Source organism: Esox lucius, chromosome 14 (genome assembly GCF_011004845.1).
Source record: "Esox lucius isolate fEsoLuc1 chromosome 14, fEsoLuc1.pri, whole genome shotgun sequence".
Classification (NCBI taxonomy): domain Eukaryota; kingdom Metazoa; phylum Chordata; class Actinopteri; order Esociformes; family Esocidae; genus Esox; species Esox lucius.
Window position 1 is genome coordinate 2,361,372 of NC_047582.1, and position 19,252 is coordinate 2,380,623.

The window sequence follows — 19,252 nt, forward strand, 5'->3', positions numbered from 1 at the left end:
ACATAATGTAGATATTAATGGTTTTAGCCAGCAAAGTTTTCGTCTATACAGGATAATTCATAAGGCGTACTTAGCTTCGCCTGCAAGGAGATACAAACTCAGGGCCTATAGTTCACAAGTCTACTTCTCTAACCACTACACTATTTAACAAGTGGTAGTCACTCTCTCAGTAAGAGACATTCGCTCTTCTTGGCCTGCTCCGCTTACGCAGTCCGGCAAAAATAGAGGGTGGCCGATAATAGGGGGACGTAAGCTAGGCTTACATGATGTGCCTGTAGCTTAAGTTAGTTTTTTTCTAGAGGAACAATAGCTTGACTATCAATAACATGACAATTATAGAAATCAAATATCATGACTTTTCCAAAACTTAACATTATAGCATTTAACATGCATCATGTCAAACGTTGTGATTTACCTTAAACCGACTGGTTTTCCAGTTTCTGTGTCTTCCACCCTGGCTTCCAACAATGCAGCAGCTGAGTCACTCGTTGCCACAGCGCCAGAGAAGGCTGGCCTTTGACCCAGCAACGCATCTAGATGGTCAAACCACTTGCTCCGCCGGTCAGAGACGCTTCTGTTATTGTGATCTTCTTGTAATTTGTTTTAAATTTGTAAGCTTCTCCCGGCACTGTTCCCGGTGTGAAAAATGTTCAGCTCATTTATCTTGCCGGGTATGCTTGATTATTGAGAATTGCCGTTTCCAATTCCTGCTGTATTTGGTTCTCAGCATAAACACAATAAAGCCTGGACTTTTGTCGTCGGTCCATCTGTCGTTCGATTTCTTCTCCGTAAAAAGGTATTATTTTTGTAAGCACAATTAACTCCTTGACTACGGTGACGACGGCTGCAGACATTTAAAAATGCAGTTTGAAATCTTACGTGAGTAAACTTTACTACTCGACCATCGGAAATGTTCAGCACCGCAAGCCCCACACCAAAAGTTTTGGTACTCTGGGAAAGTCCTACCTCCCTAGCAGGGACTGTTTTTGGGGGTAAAATGTAGTTCCTAGTCCTAGACCCTGGTTCCTGTGGTGGTTCCTGGAAAGGTTCCTAGTTTCTGGGTATAGTTCCTGCAGTGGAAACGCAGCTTCTGTCAATAAAGCACTGAAATGCCTGAAATAAAACTAAAGCAATAATGTTACAAGTGCACCCATTCAATTCACTTAGAGGAAACTAAGCTGTCCAACCTTTTCTCTCCTCAATTGACCCCCTCTCTCCAGGAGAGTATCAGCATCCTCAAATGGGACCCTACGGGCCACCTCCTCCTCTCAACTGGTCGCTCTGAGGTGGTGAAGATCTGGGGGAGGGCAGGGGGCACCTGGATCATCCTGCACTCCCTGTTCCACACGGGCATGGTCAACACAGCCGAGTGGTGCCCTCTGCCAGGCCGGGGACCTGAACCACACCTCATGATGGCTGTGTGAGTACAGATCACCATTGGGAACCTGGGTTATATTCACTAGCAAGCAGTACAAAACTGACTAAAATATGTAAGCTACCTCACTGTCCTATGCTGTTGAAATATATTTTGCATAACCAGTCTAAAAAGAAACATTTCCCTGGCTGTTCATAAACAGGCCCTGCAGTGTTATTATAGATTAAAAAATGTTGTCTGTCAATTCTTAAAACAAAAATCCAATTCAGGGGGAGCCAGGAAGGTCTTCTGAATGTGTGGACTTTGCCACAAGGGGGTACCAATGTGTCAGTTCCTAAATTCCTGGGCAGCTCATCCAGTCAGGAGAAGAACAGCGGGATCAAGGTCAGTCTGTGTACTCCTGTCTGGCGTTAAGCTATGACCTAGATAAGCAGAACATTGAAAATGGGAGAACACTACAATTTCTTGATGGAGAACCAAAATGATTATTTTCCTTATCTTTTGTTATTATAACAAAGGTACTGTCCACTTGTTCCCCTCCATGAAACTAGGGAGGGGGCCATGGATTTTTCTCTGTCCATTAAAACCTGCATTTATATTCACACAGCCCTTATTTCAACAAAACCTGGCTGAATGAATGATGGGACAGAGATCCAGCACTTTATCAAAACAATATTTAAGTGTCAATTTAAATGAGCCCAATGTCACAGGGCTGAATCCATTGTGGGTGTGGAAGGCGTGTTAACCATTGCCTTGTTTTCCATTCATTCACTGCCTGTATTTTCACTGCATTTCTGTACTATACTTACCTCTCTAGCGTGGCAGTGCCAAATGTGTGTTCAGACTGAACGGCCACATTACAGCAGTGAAGACCCTGTCGTTCTGTCCCAGCGGACTGGCCCTCGTTTCTGGTGGGATAGGTGGCCTACTCAACATCTGGTCTTTACAGGTGAGAGCTGAATCCTAATGGACTACAGCCCCAAGAATGCATTGTGTAAAGCACAGTTTTCTTTCTCCTTATCAATACAACAGCTACTTACAGATGGGGCATTTCTATCTGTCTTGATTACATTATCAGTGATCTGTGTGAGTGTGTTCTAATCTATCCTGAAACAACTCCCTTTTATAGGATGGGTCAATCCTACAGACAGTGGTGACAGGTCTGGGCTCAGTAGTGAGCACCACCTGGATACCAAATGTGGGGGTGGCGGCCTGCTCCGGGAGGTCAAAGGTTAGTTCATTATGCCTTTTCTTTACAATCAGGGCAATGAGACAAGGGGATCTGTCTTTTAAACTTGGTACTCTGCCCGCCTTCACCCTTTTTCTGTGCATCTTGTTGAAACTCAACGATTCCCTCTCTGTAATACGATTTACGATCAAAAGTCATCAAACCTAGATACCAGGTGGTTATGTCGATTTATTCGGTTGCACGGGAGCTAGACAACACTAGTTGACTTGCTAGTCTCACCCAAGTCTAAACTCTTGGTCTATTTCTCAACTACATCTTGATATCCAGGAGAACATTTACTGGTAACAGAATATCAATAACAGTACATTCAAGATTACACCCTTGATCATTTCATTGAATGTAGGCTAGGTTAGCACACATTCAATTCTTACAGTTGATTATGATAATTCATGGATAGGAAATAATTTACAGAATTTGGGCAATACATGATGACAACAATCAAGGTATACAATGTTGAAATGACATACCCCTTGAATAGGCTTTTGTAAGAATGAGGGGGTATGAGACACCACAAAATCATGTTCTCAACAATCTAATAAGTACAATTAGGAAGAGAGAGCAAGTAGATCAAACATTTTCTTTAATCATTCAGAGCCCTAGTGAACGTTGTCTGATATCTGACCCTTCCCCTTCAAACAACAGGATGTTCTGTTGATCCGGTGTACACCCGACTGGATCTCCCAAAACCACGTGTTGGCGTCCTGCCGCACCATCCTCCGAGCACAGGGCATTCTGGGTCTGAACAGAGCCCCTTGCATGGCCGTTTTCCTCGAGAGACTTCCCAGACTGTTGCAAGAGCAATACAGCTATGAGAGGGTAAGGCTGGATTACCACTCCTGGAAGTAGTCTGTAGAGACTACTCAACAGCCAGGGACTTCAACATCACGGACACGGGTCGCTAACATTCTGTTACATTACATTTAGCTTAAGGGAATTCTTAGTTATGTAAATTCAGATGTAATGCTGCAGAAAAAGAAAAAAGGAAAAATGTTCACGCATAGACAATTTATTAGAAAACTTCTCCATCACTATGCAAGGTTAATGAGCCCAAAGGGAAATCTGCTAATGCGGTAGTTTTCCACCTCATAGGATCCTGAGGACTAATCTTTCTGTGTGTGTTCCTGTCTTTCTGTCTTCATAGAGTCAAGTAACAGCAGGAGACCAGTTGGTCCACAGTGTATTCCTGCAGAGTCTGGCCTCCCTTACCGTCGGCCTGTCCCTGGAACAGTACCTGTGTCGGGCCTGCCGACCCCCGCACCACCACCCTGAAACCTCGGACCACACACACTCCTGCCCCATGGAGTGGAGCTGGCTCCAGACCTTCTCCACCACTGTTAAAAGTGCAGAGGCCATCGCTAGGGGAACTGCCTTCCCAGAATCCTTCTCCGTCCCGGAGTTCCAGCCAGCAGGAGTCACAGAGATCCCTAAACCACTGGTGAGTAAAGAGCATAACCATACTGCCGTAGTGCATCTTCCACACTTGGGAGTGTCGAAAATGGCCCCAACTCTGGTGTTATTTGCTAATCTTTTTTCTTGTTTCCCGTGGTGAATGACACATCACTCGGAATGTCCATATCCATTCACTTTTTCCTTCCTCAGGACAACAGTAAGTGGACTTTCATGATGGATGAGCAGCTCATGTCCTGGGCCACCACCAGGCCGGAGGTAATATTTCCATCTCCAATTACATTATCAGCTTCCCTAATGGTGTCTTGTTCATTTACTTTTTAGCCAGACCTGTATAGGGCTCTGGTGAAACCTAGTGTAATATTTTGGGAACAGGTTGCCGTTTTATGCCAACATCATAATCACCTTGGCTTGGATTTCAGACTGTAAAACCAAACCTCCTAATCTCCTTATCTTATTACTACTGTATTTGATGTGACCTAGCCAGTGCCTATCCCTGAGAGAACCGGCCCTGGCTGCAGTTATCTACACCAGTGGTTCTCAAACCTCTCCTCGGGCTAAACACTAGCCATTTCATGTATTTGATGCATTCCAGTACTAGCACACTTAACAAGTTTTGTCGCCCCTGATTAAGTGATTCCAATGATGTGGTTCAGGCCGATGACCAAATTGCGAAACGTTGGGCGGGCCAAGGTGGAGAGGTTTGAGAACTACTGGTCTTCAGGACACTGCCCGATCTCTTCAGTGGCTATGTCCAATGGCCTTGAGATCCTTTATCCATGTAGTGCCTCTGTAAAGATTTCCTGTCTGGAAAAGTGTTGACAATGCCTTCATGGCAATGACATATTTTGTGGTCATTGTTGTCAAGGCAGCATAAACAGTTCTTTAATCAGGCTATTGAAGAGCTCCATTAACACACTTGTATTGACTAGGATTGGCAGCAGGGAGGTAAGAGTGAGGTTTTCCTGTGGGGCAATGGGCGTCATGGGCAGTTGGCGGACGCGGGGACCAACTTGATGGTGCCCACCCTCGCCCCCTCCCTGTCACAGACCCAACAGGTACAGTCACGAAAACACTGAAATGCGTAATTCAAACTAAACCCAGCATTTTTTAAATGTATTTTTTACACAATACAGACCTGCTGGTGTTGACCTGTCTTGCTCTGTTGTTTTCAGGTTGTATGTGGCCAGAACTGTACATTCCTAGTGCAGGCTAACGGTACAGTCTTGGCTGTTGGTGAGGGCAGCTACGGAAGACTGGGGCAGGGTAACTCGGATGACCTCTATGCCCCCACTGTCATCTCAGCTTTGCAAGGTAATATTGACCGGGTTACCTTAGTGAAGAGAAAACGGTTTAAAGCCAACACCATTCTTACGAATGTGCTTCAGCTAGATTTTTCCTGGTTGTCCAATTGAGTTGATAATAGAGATCCCCACTGAAAATCCATAACCTCTTTTGATTTTGAATTTTTTTACACAGTCATTTGTTTTTTCTGTATTCATCCCCCTAGTTAGTTTAACTTTTGACCTCTCTTTTCCATTGTTGACCCTCAGGCTACGTGGTCACCCAGCTGGTCACTTCCTGCGGATCAGACGGACACACTCTGGCCCTGACAGAGACAGGAGAGGTGTTCAGCTGGGGTGACGGGGACTATGGAAAGCTTGGCCACGGTAACAGTGAGAGGCAGCGACGTCCCAAACAGGTTGAGGCGCTGCAGGGAGAGGAAGTGGTACAGGTAGGATTGAGATGGACCTTACAGGTCACAACCTTACTGGTCACATTCCTCTTGGAATAGCTTTTCATTGTTGTATTTGAGTACTCACCCTGGTATTTTTATACTAACTTAATTTTAAATATAAAAAAATGGCTAGGAAATACTGTATTTAGTTTTTACCAGACATAAAACACATGCTGTTTAAAAATTCTGAAATGTTGTATGGACCGTTGAGTCAGAAATTTAACCCTAAAATTGGTGGTAATCTGAGGTTTTGAGCATGGTTTTCTGCGTCATGAGCTGGACAATTTGCCACCATTGAAGAAATCGTAATTTACTTATCCATCAGATAATTCTACAGTGTGAAGTCATCCATCAGTGAGACAAAGCACAACAGAGACATGATAAATGAGCAAGTGTACATTTCTACATATTTTTTTGAATGGCTTAGTCAGTATTCAGTCCTAAACACAATGTCAAAGATGTTGTGGTAGGACCTAACGATAATAGTTTATGCTCAAACACCAACAAATATTGCAAGGTTAAAGCAACTCTGCATGTCGGTGTGCTAATGTAAGAGATGGATAAAAAATAAAGGAAGCTTTTAGTGAAAGTTATTGCATCTTAATGTCTCACAACCAAAATAGGGTACTCATATTTTAATATTTAGATAATATTCTGAAGTAGAGAAGTATTAAAATGTTGTTTTATTTGATGACTTAGATTTTTGCAATCTAATATTTGGTTTTGTTTAAAGATCTTAACAATAAATGGCAGACATATGCAAAATCAGAAAGGGGCAAATCCTTTTCCACTGCAATTTATGTTTTTAAGTTATCCTGGGTAGTGTCAAATTATATTCCAATCATCTATTCATTGGATTTCATCAAGTACCCCATCCCCCCATCTAACAGCTGGCTTGTGGGTTTAAACACTCGGCCGTGGTAACAGCAGATGGTAAGCTGTTCACCTTCGGTAGTGGAGACTCTGGACGTCTGGGTCAAAGATCAACATCCAACAAGATGCTGCCAGAAAGAGTCACAGCACTGGAGGGATATCACATTGGTCAGGTAAATGACATTGGTAGGAGATTACCGTTGTATGGCATCTAGCCTATCCACAGGGCCCAATGATTGTTTTCAAGAAAAACAGAATTTCAAAGTGTGAAATAGATTTAATGTATAATAATTAGAAATTTGGAAGAACGTTACATTATTTCATATATGTATCGAATAGTTTTGGAGCCAAAGGGTTTGAGGTCATATGTACACTACTGCTCAAACATTTGTGGTCACTTGGAAATGTCCAACCCAAACCCTAACCCTTGTTTTTAGTTTGAATAGGAAATATAGCAAGATGAATGGGAACTATAGTCATTGACAAGGTTAGACATTTTTAATTGAACTAATAATTGTGTCCTTCAAACTTTTGTCAAAGTATCCTCCATTTGCAGCAATTACAGCCTTGCAGACCTTTGGTCTCTAACTGTCAATTTGTTGAGGTAATCTGAAGAGATTTCGCCCCATACTTCTTGAAGCTCCTACCACAAGTTGGATTGACTTGATGGGCACTTCTTATGTACCATACGGTCAAGCTGCTCCCACAAGAGCTCAATAGGGTTGAGATCCGATGATCTGGCCACTCTGTTATAGACAGAATACCATCAAACTGCTTCTTCTCTAAATAGTTCTTGCATAACTTGGAGCTGTGCTTTAGGTCATTATCCTGTTATAGGAGGTAATGCGCTACAATTAAGTGCCGTCGACAGGATATGGAATGGAGTTGCAAAACGGAGTGATTGCATTCCTTCTTTAAGATCCCCTTCACCCTTTACAAATCTCCCACTTTTCCACAACCAAATCACCCCCAGACTATATTGCCTCCACCATGCCTGACAGATGGCATCAAGCACTCCTCCAGCATCTTTCGATTTTTTCTGCATCTCACAAATGTTCTTTGTCATCCAAACACCTCAAACTTAGATTAGACTGTCCTTAACACTTCTTTTCAATTTCCTCTGTCCAGTGTGTGTTCTTTTGCCCATGTTTATCTTTTCTTTTTATTGGCCAGTCTGAGATATGGCTTTTTCTTTGCAACTCTACCTAGAAGGCCAACATCCCGGAGTCACCAACTGGTAGTGAAGCTACCAGTTGAGTACTTGTGAAGCGACTGTTTCTAGACACTAGACACTAATGTTTTGTCCTCTTGCTCAGTTGTGCATCGGCACCTCCCACTCCACTTGGTTAGAGCCAGTTAGTGCTGTTCTGTGAAGGGAGTACACAGCGTTGTATGAGATCTTCAGTTTCTTGGCAATGTCTTGTGTGGGATAACCTTTATTTCTCTGAACAAGAATACAGTGATGAGTTTCGAAAGAAAGTTCTTTGTTTCTGGCCATTTTGAGCCTGTAATCGAACCCACAGTTTTCATCTGTGCTAATGTTTTTCTAATGATTAATTAGACTAAAATTATAAACTTGGATTAGCAATGGTCTCTGATGTTGGGCCTGTGTACGCCTATGTAGATATTCCATAAAAAACTTGCCAATTTCCAGGTAAAATAGTCATTTACAACATTAACAATGTCTATATTGTATATGTCAAAAAAATATTTTCAAAACAAGGACATTTCTTAATGACCCCAAACTTTCGAACAGTAGTCTACATATTTTTTCAATATATATTTTCAGCTATTCAATTGCTTTTTTTGTGTGCAAAAAATAGTCAGTTTTTGCTAAAAAGGGCAGTTGGCTGGATTCAATCCCATGATGCAACTGTGCATGTGCACCGAAGGCAGCAGCCTAGCTTTGTGTACTTTTAAGCACGGATATCAGTGTAATGTTTACATGTAAGCTTGGAAGATCAGTTGTCTTCGCAAGGCTAGCAACAGACTAAACCACTGGGGAGACCTAGACCACATTTTGCAATTTTTCACACAGTTGCAGCAATATGTTTTAATGTAATTTGTCCTATTTATTCCTAGGTATCCTGTGGTATCAATCATACTTTGGTGCTGTCTTCCGATGGCATGAATGTCTGGGCCTTTGGTGACGGAGATTATGGGAAATTGGGTACAGGTCCCTGCACTGTAAAGTGCTATCCTCAGGTACATTGTTTGCTCCATTATTAGTTTGATTCTGAAATGATTTGTTAAAGGTTTTCCTACTGTGATATTCGTCATTAACATACAAATAATATTTTTTCCTTTACAGAAAGTGGAGCAACTATGCAACAAAGGAGTAAAAAAAGTTGGTTGTGGGACCCAGTTTTCTGTTGTCCTGGCCAAAGATGGACATGTCTACACCTTTGGACAAGGTACTGATATGAAATGTATTGTGATTCTCACAATTTTATATGTATTAGGATTCAATACTGCGATTTTATTCTCACAATATTTCTGCTACATGGGAGTAAGAGCCATGAATTACAGTTCAGATCAGTAAAAAGAGTTTACATTTCATCAAATGATGGAGAAAACATAAATAAAAAAAATACAATTGTGTTTTGGTGCGAATACAGCAAACTAGCACCCAAATAATATTGCAGTTTTGTCCATAACATACAATATGTGGTCAAAGACAATATCACAACAATTACTGGCTTTTAAAGCAGTTTTGTCTTGCATTCATCCTCCACCCTCAGAGCGGTTGATTGGCTTACCAGACTCCCTGTTGAAGAACCACAACCAACCCCAAGTGGTGCCAGCCCTGGAGGGGGTGTTTGTCGAGGACATCGCTGTGGGTTGCGAGCATGTCCTGGCTCTATGCTCTACTGGGGACCTGTATGCCTGGGGCTGCAACTGTGAGGGACAGGTATAAACACTTTTTATTGGTATAACATTTCCCAGACTGCATCTTTTAGTTTATATCTGCAGTCGTCTTGTGCAATATGTTAGGAAACAAGCAGATCATTTTTCATCTGTCTTTATTTTGTTATCCAGTATGCCAAGTTGCCCAGAACAGTTGAACCTGTTCACACTACACAAATACTTCTCTAGTTGAAAATCCCAATAAGACATAAATGGAGCTAGTAGTATTTAATGTAGCTTAACCTGCTTTTTTCAAGTTTTCCTTGCTTTATGTTGTTTTATTTTAAAAAGAGCATTTAATAACTTCTGTACAGTGAGTGTGTATGCCTGTTTCTACCCTCTGTAGAAAGAGCCATACACTCTTTTGCTAATTTAGGCTTTACACTCTCATGGACAACTACAGTAGGCCTACGCTCTGGCATCTAATCTTAATTTGCATATGTCTCTTGCTTACTTGCACTTGTAAATGACAAAATTTGCCAAACAAGACAAACATGTTGGTAGCTACCTACCACCAATATTTGTGTAACTGAGCTAGATATCCTGTCTTTGCAATTAGTTTGTTGTTTTGGTTTCATTAGCATTATAAATTGTTCCATTATCATTTTTATTTTGGTTTCATTAGCATAGTATTTATATTTATAATAGTGTATCATAACCAAAAGGATGCTTGATTAAATCTCTAATATGAAAAATCGTTCATTCTGCGCGTGTAAGAAATTTAACCCTAATTCCTCCAGTATGTCCATGATAAATGACTGCTCTCCTGGCTGTGACCCATATATCTGAGGGTGCCTCAGGGATTGTGGACATGGAATTTGCCAAAAACAAATTCCATGTCACACATATATCACATATATACTAGTAGGAAATACTGTCAGGGCCCCCAAGTAGCGCAGTTGTCTAAGCCAGTTGTGCCAAGACATCCACAATAGCCAAGGTTTTCATATTGTTTGCACGTATAGCCAAATGTCCCTGGGGTTGGGACATCTTGTCCCAGTGCCTCCTGGGATAGGGAAAGTCATTGTCCATATATTTTCCATGCTCAATTGACTTCCTCATTGGCCTCTTGTGACTCTGGGAAATAATATTTGATTTTCCTCTGAAGTAAAATCTCCATAGTAAAGGGCTCCTTTTTTGTGTTAGAGATCAATTTATAATTTGGGGATAGACCATAGCAGGTAGCATAGCAGTTAAAGCATCTGACCAGTTGCCAAAAGTTTGCTGGATTGAATACCTGAGCTGGTAAGACAGTTAACCCTTATTGCTCCCCAGGTGCCCAATGTGGTTCCCAGATACACCTCTCTAATTTGATTGCGTTGGAAGTTGAAGTGCATTTTTTTGGGGTGGGGGGGTCTTCTTTGCAATGTTATAAGCTATAAATAGTTCTGCAAATTACAGTTTTAATGGAGTAAACCCCTGTGAAGTTGGTCTTCATAGAGCACATCTAATGGATTTTGTGTGTTTCGGCCTACTGCAGCTTGGCCTTGGTCACTCTAGCCCAGTGAAGGAGCCCACCCTGGTGACAGTCCTACAGGGAAAGAACATTAGACAGATCTCTGCTGGTCGGTGCCACAGCTCTGCTTGGACCACCCCTTCAACCTCCACCAAAGCAGGTACCCACACATTTTTTTTGCAAAGTCATTTACAACACTTTTTAAGTCATTTATTTATTTCTGACACAGTTGACATTACATGAACCAAATTTGTTTAATTGTTAATTATTTAATTTATTAATTGAACTCTAACTTAAACAACATAATATTCCATGGAGATTATGTTGAGATTTTCTGTTCCACCACTGGCTATACTGTTAAACAACATAACATAATATAACAAAAAGAATGACTTCACTTTTTCTGCTTCACAGTAACTAACAGTAGCTATAGTATCAGCCAGCAAACATTACCTGATCATAGCTCAAATGTGGCAGTGGCGAAATCACCGGGGTGGCAATGGGTGGCAGATGCCACTATAATAAAATGTCTTGCCACCCCAGTTGTCAGGAGTGTCTGCTATAATATATTCATATTTAATTTTCTTAAATGGTATTATATGTTTTCTACATTAGATGTTAATCTCTATGGTAACCCGTTCCAATATCCTTGAGTCCCCCTTCCCCGTAAAATGGTTGAGTCCCAGAATCCCGCTCCTGTCACCATGCTGCTCCCCCTCCCTTCCAGTAAAAACATTGGCCGTCAGTCCATGATAAGTAACATAAGTGACGGAGCAGTCAGGATCGCACTAAACTAGCCTAGCAGTAATGAAAGAGGGTACTGCTGCACAAGTTTACTAAATATACGATACAAAATCTTATAATCTACTAGCTAATGTAATGCAATGGTCAATAGTATTGAAGTTAGCTAGCTAGCAAATTTGCAGATGAAGTAGCTTGTATCTAGCTGCCATCATTGTCATGTAATGCTTGTCCTGATAGCTAGCTAGCAAAGGGCAATTGAACAATGCTGATGTAGCTTGAAAGTTAAGGTTCATCTACAGTAATTTGACATCTCTATAACATCAATAAAATGGGATGTGTGGTCATATGTGATAAACAGTTGTAATTAAAATGTTGGTAAGATATTGAATTGCTACTCTATTTATATCCTCAGTGTTTGTGTATTTCAAGCAAAATAAGGCATTCATTTTCAAGATGCATTTATTTATGCTTCTGCACTTCCTGTGCACCAGGGAGAGTAAGTTCGGCACTGACAAGGGCTCCCCATTTACTGCGTAGTTTTTTGCTTACTCTTGTTTCTGTTGTTTTTATTTTTGTTCATGCTGCACTATCGCTCATACAGTATGATCGACAAGCACTTTTGGATATTTGACTGCTGCAGTTTCTTTGTTCTGCCACTGATCTATTTACCAATACACCGACGGAAGAGAAAGAAGAGGGGCAAATGTGCCTGTGTCCTATGCAGACCGTGGACGAGATACTGCAATCTGCCATTATCAACCAATTTGCCCGCAAAAGTTCAATCCCTGGACAATAAAATGGACGAACTACACGTACGGATGATACGGGATATTGCAAAATGCTGTATGCTAGCGTTTGTTGAATCATGCCAGACTTGTGCGTCACTCCTGCTGGCTTTTCTATCCACCGGCAGGACAGAACGTCAGAGTCAGGTAAAAGTAAGGGCATTATGGTTAACTCTCACTGGGGAACGGATGTTGCAGTGCTGTATACACATTGTTCACCAGACCTAGAGCTACTGTCTGTAAACATACGGCCCATCTACCTTCTGCGGGAATCCACCTCAGCTATTATCCCAGCCGTCTATATACCCCCCCAGGCAGATAAACGTGTGCTGGAAGTCCTATATGGAGTAATAAATGGACTAGAGGACAGCCACCCTGAGGCAGCTACTATTGGTTTCAAACCCCTCCCCCGCCCTGCATTTGGGAAAGCAGACCACACCTCAATTTTGCTCCACCCATCCTACAGACAACTTCTAAAACAGAAAAAAAATAATCTCAGACAATTCAATGCTGGAATGAGGAATCCATTACCACAGCTCTGACCCCAGACGCATGTGGGGAGGACTGCGACACATCACAGAATACAAAGGAAGAAATAGCAATGATGCACATCCCGCCGCCTTTCTCCCTGACGAGCTCAACACCTTATGTGCATTGTTTGAGGCAACCTTGAGTGAGGCTTGCTGAGAACCAGGACGAGTACACTCTGTGCCTAACCAAGAGTTTTAAAAAAAGTGAACCCTCGGAAGTCACCAGGGCCAGGTGTCCTCAGGGGGTGCACTGACCAACTAGCCGACGTTTTCATCTCCATATTCAACCTCTCCCTGTTTCTGTCTGTAGTCCCCTTCTGCTTCAAACAGATCACAATTGTCCCTGTACCGAAGAAAACTTCCATCACCTGCCTGAACAACTACCACCCTGTAGCACTGACCTTCCACCATCATGAAGTGCTTCGAGCGGCTGGTCAGAACTCACATCTGCTCCACCCTTCCTGGCACCTTGGACCCCTTTCAATTTGCAAACCGCCCCACCAGATCTACGGATGATGCCATCGCCCTGATGACACACACCACCCTCTTCCGACCTGTACAAAGGCAACACATACGTGAGGATGCTGTTTGTGTATTACAGCTCTGCATTCAACACTATTGTGCCCGCCAAGCTTGTTCCTAAGCTCAGGACAATGGGACTTAACACCTCCCTCTTCAATTGGATCCTGGACTTCCTGATGAGCAGACCCCAGGTGGTGAGAATGGGAAACCTCACCTCTACACTGATCCTGAGCACTGGAGCCACACAGGGTTGCATACTCAGTCCCCTCCTGTACTCTTTGCTCGTGCATGACTGCGTGGCCACACACAGCTCCAGCATCATCCTCAAATTCGCGGACGACACTATGGAGTTAGATGTTTCAATATTCGTAAATATATCTAGAAAATCTGTGCGTATATTCACAAATAAAACACAAATCTGTAAAACATTTGCAACTGTTGCTTAACATTTACAAGTGTTAACTTACATTTACAAATCTTAAGTTTATTTATGGATCTGAATTTTATATTTACACATTTCTGAGACACATTTTCCTTCGGTTGACAAGTTCTGCTGTGTGTGGTTTCAGTCAGAGGGCTCGCTTGGTTTGACTTATGGAATATCCAGACTGGTAGAACCTGGTAGATTGGAGTCTATAGGTAGCTAGGACACGTTTTTCCTGAAATGTGAGTATAAAGTTTATTTGTATAACAATATTTGACTGCATCACCAATGGGTAATACAACGCTGAGCGTGTTTTCGACTTCAGGCAACTAACTTAAGCACAGTTAGTTGTCAGCCTACATCTGGTTGGCTAGCTAGCCTGCTAGTAGGCTACTGTAGCTTAACTAAAGTCATGAAGGTATCTAACCTAGGGTTACCACCCGTCCCGTATAATACAGTATCGTCCCGTATTGAAAAATTAAATGCACTGTCCCTTACAGAATCAATACGGGACGAGATTTGTTTCATGCACACCCTACTTTAAGAGTTTCAAGAAAAAGAGTTTCATGAAACATAGCAGAAAAGTATTTAATCAGAATGACAGGCGAGTTGTCTGTCACTGAATGTCATCTTGCCCTGGGTATGGAGATTCAGACGCACTGTAACATCAGCAGTGCGGTTCTCCTAGATATACGTTGACAGTTCTGTAAACAGAAGATACGACCCTCCACACGCACGAGCTGTGTGTGTTTGTGTGAGAGAAATGTAACCAATATCCCACTTGGTGGAATGTCAAGTCACTTTTATTTATATAGCACATTTAAAAACAACAGGATTTGACCCTAATTGCTTTACAGTCGAGGCAGATGGATTAACATCTGCCTCAAAACAGGTATACAGTACATGCAGGCACAAGAAGAAATGTTTGGGGCGGGCTTTTCATTGCCATGGACAGTCACATTTGTCCTATTTATCAACATAGAATTGTGGCTAAAGCAATACGGACGGAAAGCAAATAATCTTTGCGTGCATGGCTTGCTGAGGCTATATACCAGCAAAATACGCAGCTGTCAATCAAATTTGAAAGCTTTATTAACTGCAGTACTTACAAATTTTTTGTAGCTTAGTGATCACATCACTTAAATCACAAGGTCGATCGCATTTGCAGACGCAGGCAAGAGAGCTAGCCTACATTCCCAATAGTATTGGGAAGCATCTTACCCCTACCCATTACCTATTTTTGTGGGGCAAAGAATTATTGTTGGGAGGCAATGCCCCTGTGCCGCCTGGTCTGTATGATTAAAGGAATAATACAGAAAAGGCAACAATACATAATATAATACAATACCACATATAATACATTAGAGGGCAAGAATCAAATGGAAAACACTTAAGACAGTAGTGAATGGAGGATGACATCAGGCATTCTCAAAGCAAAGTTTATATTTTTGGATACATTTCTTTAGGAAACATTATTTCTTAAAACAACAGTGAATCTTATGACAATAAAATGTATACCATTATACTTATTGTAACAAGGATACTCCAGTATGTAATTACTAATTTGCATTCATGGGTATTTAATAAATAAAGAGTAGTCTGTACATTCATACTGTGAAAAACAAAGACATGGTTCATAGCAAAAAATTATAATAATAAAAGCTATATTAATGATTATACAGTATATTTTATGTTATGGTCGCCTCTCTGAGAAATAATCCTTAGTTCCTGATGACTTGGAGACAGATTAATTTAGGAGTTCAATGACGGGCCATAATTTGGCAGTGGTGGCAAAGAGGATGGTCGTTAAAACACGTTGCTGAAAAAAACTGGACAGAGAAGCAGGGTAATGTCACATGATTCATGGATATTTTTGTGCATTTAAGTAACTGTATCAAATCAATGGTAAAAACAATGAGATTCAGGAAGTGTAGAAGTCAGTAGAGATCACTACAGTATAGTTCATGCATTTAGTAACTTTAAGACTTTGAATATTAGGGAATGTCATTCTATAAATACTGCAAAGGAACTGGAGAGTGTTCACCTATTTCCTTGAGGTTTGGTGTGAGGGACATTGAAGGACATTGTGAGGGGACATTGACACAAGCTACAGTAGGAGAGAAACAAAGAGAAATACAAACACATTATATTAAGGGTTACACTTGATAAAAATAGTAGGTGGACCATGATGTTGGTGTACTGACACACATTCTAAGGACTTACACATGCATACAGTTTTCCTCTTATAACCACCAACGTTAGCAAGATGTGCAAGACTCATACTGACTGAATCGAATGCAGCTGTGCAAGTCAACAACATACCATTATCTAGTCAGTTGCGTCATTGGGTGAGAACTTCATTACTTTAGTTAAGCTACAGTAGCCTACTAGCTGGCTAGCTAGCAAACCAGATGTAGGCTGACATAACTAACTGTGCTTAAGTTGGTTGCCTGGATTTTGGCCGATATTCGATATGCCGATAGTTTCAAACTCATTTTGGCCGATACCGATATATATACAAATTTTTCCCCTGATGTATATACACTTTAATTTTACTGAAGAGAAATCCAATTCTCTCTCCTGTACTACCTTTACTTTATTACACTGTACTACCTTTACCTTATTACACTCATGTGTTGTAGATATGGCAATACACAAGACATTTGATTCTACCATCCATCCATCTTCTCCCGCTTTATCCGGGGCCGGGTCGCGGGGGCAGCAGTCTAAGCAGGGATGCCCAGACTTCCCTCTCCCCAGACACTTCCTCTAGCTCTTCCGGGGGGACACCGAGGCGTTCCCAGGCCAGCCGGGAGACATAGTCCCTCCAGCGTGTCCTAGGTCTTCCCCGGGGTCTCTTCCCGGTGGGACGGGACCGGAACACCTTCCCAGGAAGGCGTTCCGGAGGCATCCGAAAAAGATGCCCAAGCCACCTCAGCTGACCCCTCTCGATGTGGAGGAGCAGCGGCTCTACTCTGAGCTCCTCCCGGGTGACCGAGCTTCTCACCCTATCTCTAAGGGATCGCCTGGCCACCCTGCGGAGAAAGCTCATTTCGGCCGCCTGTATCCGGGATCTTGTCCTTTCGGTCATGACCCAAAGCTCATGACCATAGGTGAGAGTAGGAACGTAGATTGACTGGTAAATCGAGAGCTTCGCCTTGCGGCTCAGCTCTTTCTTCACCACGACAGACCGATACATCGACTGCATTACTGCAGAAGCTGCACCGATCCGTCTGTCAATTCCTCCCGTTCCATCCTTCCCTCACTCGTGAACAAGACCCCTAGATACTTAAACTCCTCCACTTGAGGCAGGCACTCTCCACCAACCTGAAGTGGGCAAGCCACCCTTTTCCGACTGAGGACCATGGCCTCAGATTTGGAGGTACTGATTTTCATCCCCACCGCTTCACACTCGGCTGCAAACCGTCCCAGTGCATGCTGAAGGTCCTGGTTAGAAGGGGCCAACACGACAACATCATCTGCAAAGAGCAGAGACGAAATTGTGTGGTCCCCAAACCTGACACCCTCCGGCCCCTGGCTGCGCCTAGAAATTCTGTCCATAAAAATTACGAACAGAACCGGTGACAAAGGGCAGCCCTGCCGGAGTCCAACATGCACTGGGAACAAGTCTGACTTACTGCCGGCAATGCGGACCAAGCTCCTGCTTCGGTTGTACAGGGACCTGACAGCCCTTAGCAAAGGACCCAGGACCCCATATTCCCCAAGCACCCTCCACAAGATGCCGCGAGGGACACAGTCGAATGCTTTCTCCAAATCCACAAAACACATGTGGATTGGTTGGGCAAACTCCCATGAACCCTCCAACACCCCGTAGAGGGTATAGAGCTGGTCCAGTGTTCCACGGCCCGGACGAAAACCACACTGTTCCTCCTGAATCCGAGGTTCTACTATCGGCCGTATTCTCCTCTCCAGAACCCTGGCATAGACTTTCCCGGGGAGGCTGAGAAGTGTGATCCCCCTATAGTTGGAACACACCCTCCGGTCCCCCTTCTTAAAAAGAGGGACCACCACCCCGGTCTGCCATCCCAGAGGCACTGTCCCCGACCGCCACGCGATGTTGCACAGGCGTGTCAACCAAGACAGCCCCACAACATCCAGAGACTTGAGGTACTCAGGGCGGATCTCATCCACCCCCGGTGCCTTGCCACCGAGGAGTTTCTTGACCACCTCAGTGACTTCAGCCCGGGTGATGGACGAGTCCACCTCTGAGCCCTCATCCTCTGCTTCCTCAATGGAAGACGTGTCAGCGGGATTGAGGAGATCCTCGAAGTACTCCTTCCACCGCCCGACGACATCCTCAGTTGAGGTCAACAGCTGCCCACCTCTACTGTAAACAGCGTTGGTAGGGCACTGTTTCCCTCTCCTGAGGCGCCGGATGGTTTGCCAGAATCTCTTCGAGGCCAGCCGATAGTCCTTCTCCATGGCCTCACCGAACTCCTCCCAGGCCCGAGTTTTTGCCTCCACAACCACCCGGGCTGCAGCCCGCTTGGCCTGTCGGTACCCGTCAGCTGCCTCAGGAGTCCCACAAGCCAACCAGGCCTGATAGGACTCCTTCTTCAGCTTGACGGCATCCCTTACTTCCGGTGTCCACCACCGGGTTCGGGGATTGCCGCCTCGACAGGCACCGGAGACCTTACGGCCACAGCTCCGAGCGGCCGCTTCGACAATGGCGGTGGAGAACATGGTCCACTCGGACTCAATATCTCCAACCTCCCTCGGGATCCAGTCGAAACTCTGCCGGAGGTGGGAGTTAAAGATCTCTCTGACAGGAGACTCGGCCAGACGTTCCCAGCAGACCCTTACAGTACGCTTGGGCCTGCCGAGTCTGTCCAGCTTCCTCCCCCGCCATCGGATCCAACTCACCACCAGGTGGTGATCAGTTGACAGCTCCGCCCCTCTCTTCACCCGAGTGTCCAAGACATACGGCCGCAGGTCAGATGAGACGACAACAAAGTCGATCATCGACCTGCGGCCTAGGGTGTCCTGGTGCCACGTGCACTGATGGACACCCTTATGCTTGAACATGGTGTTCGTTATGGACAAACTGTGACTAGCACAGAAGTCCAATAATTGAACACCACTCGGGTTCAGATCCGGGGGGCCGTTCCTCCCAATCACGCCCCTCCAGGTGTCACTGTCGTTGCCCACGTGGGCGTTGAAGTCCCCCAGTAGAACAATAGAGTCCCCAGTCGGAGCACTTTCCAGCACCCCTCCCAGAGAC

The 19,252-nt window shown here is 43.7% G+C and overlaps 1 protein-coding gene across 5 annotated transcripts in view; it reads left to right on the top strand.

The window, feature by feature from the left end:
- Positions 1 to 19,252, top strand: part of LOC105029281 (probable E3 ubiquitin-protein ligase HERC1) — a 186,036-nt gene that overhangs the window by 136,159 nt on the left and 30,625 nt on the right. For all 5 annotated transcript variants that reach the window (XM_020044405.2, XM_034297070.1, XM_020044408.2 and 2 more), the window contains 15 exons: positions 1,221 to 1,420; positions 1,645 to 1,759; positions 2,193 to 2,324; positions 2,505 to 2,606; positions 3,267 to 3,440; positions 3,766 to 4,059; positions 4,224 to 4,289; positions 4,964 to 5,089; positions 5,207 to 5,345; positions 5,585 to 5,766; positions 6,660 to 6,815; positions 8,725 to 8,847; positions 8,954 to 9,056; positions 9,384 to 9,553; positions 11,030 to 11,165. In XM_020044405.2, the coding sequence (XP_019899964.2) occupies positions 1,221 to 1,420; positions 1,645 to 1,759; positions 2,193 to 2,324; positions 2,505 to 2,606; positions 3,267 to 3,440; positions 3,766 to 4,059; positions 4,224 to 4,289; positions 4,964 to 5,089; positions 5,207 to 5,345; positions 5,585 to 5,766; positions 6,660 to 6,815; positions 8,725 to 8,847; positions 8,954 to 9,056; positions 9,384 to 9,553; positions 11,030 to 11,165 (2,218 nt within the window). The remainder of the gene's footprint in view (positions 1 to 1,220; positions 1,421 to 1,644; positions 1,760 to 2,192; positions 2,325 to 2,504; positions 2,607 to 3,266; positions 3,441 to 3,765; positions 4,060 to 4,223; positions 4,290 to 4,963; positions 5,090 to 5,206; positions 5,346 to 5,584; positions 5,767 to 6,659; positions 6,816 to 8,724; positions 8,848 to 8,953; positions 9,057 to 9,383; positions 9,554 to 11,029; positions 11,166 to 19,252) is intronic.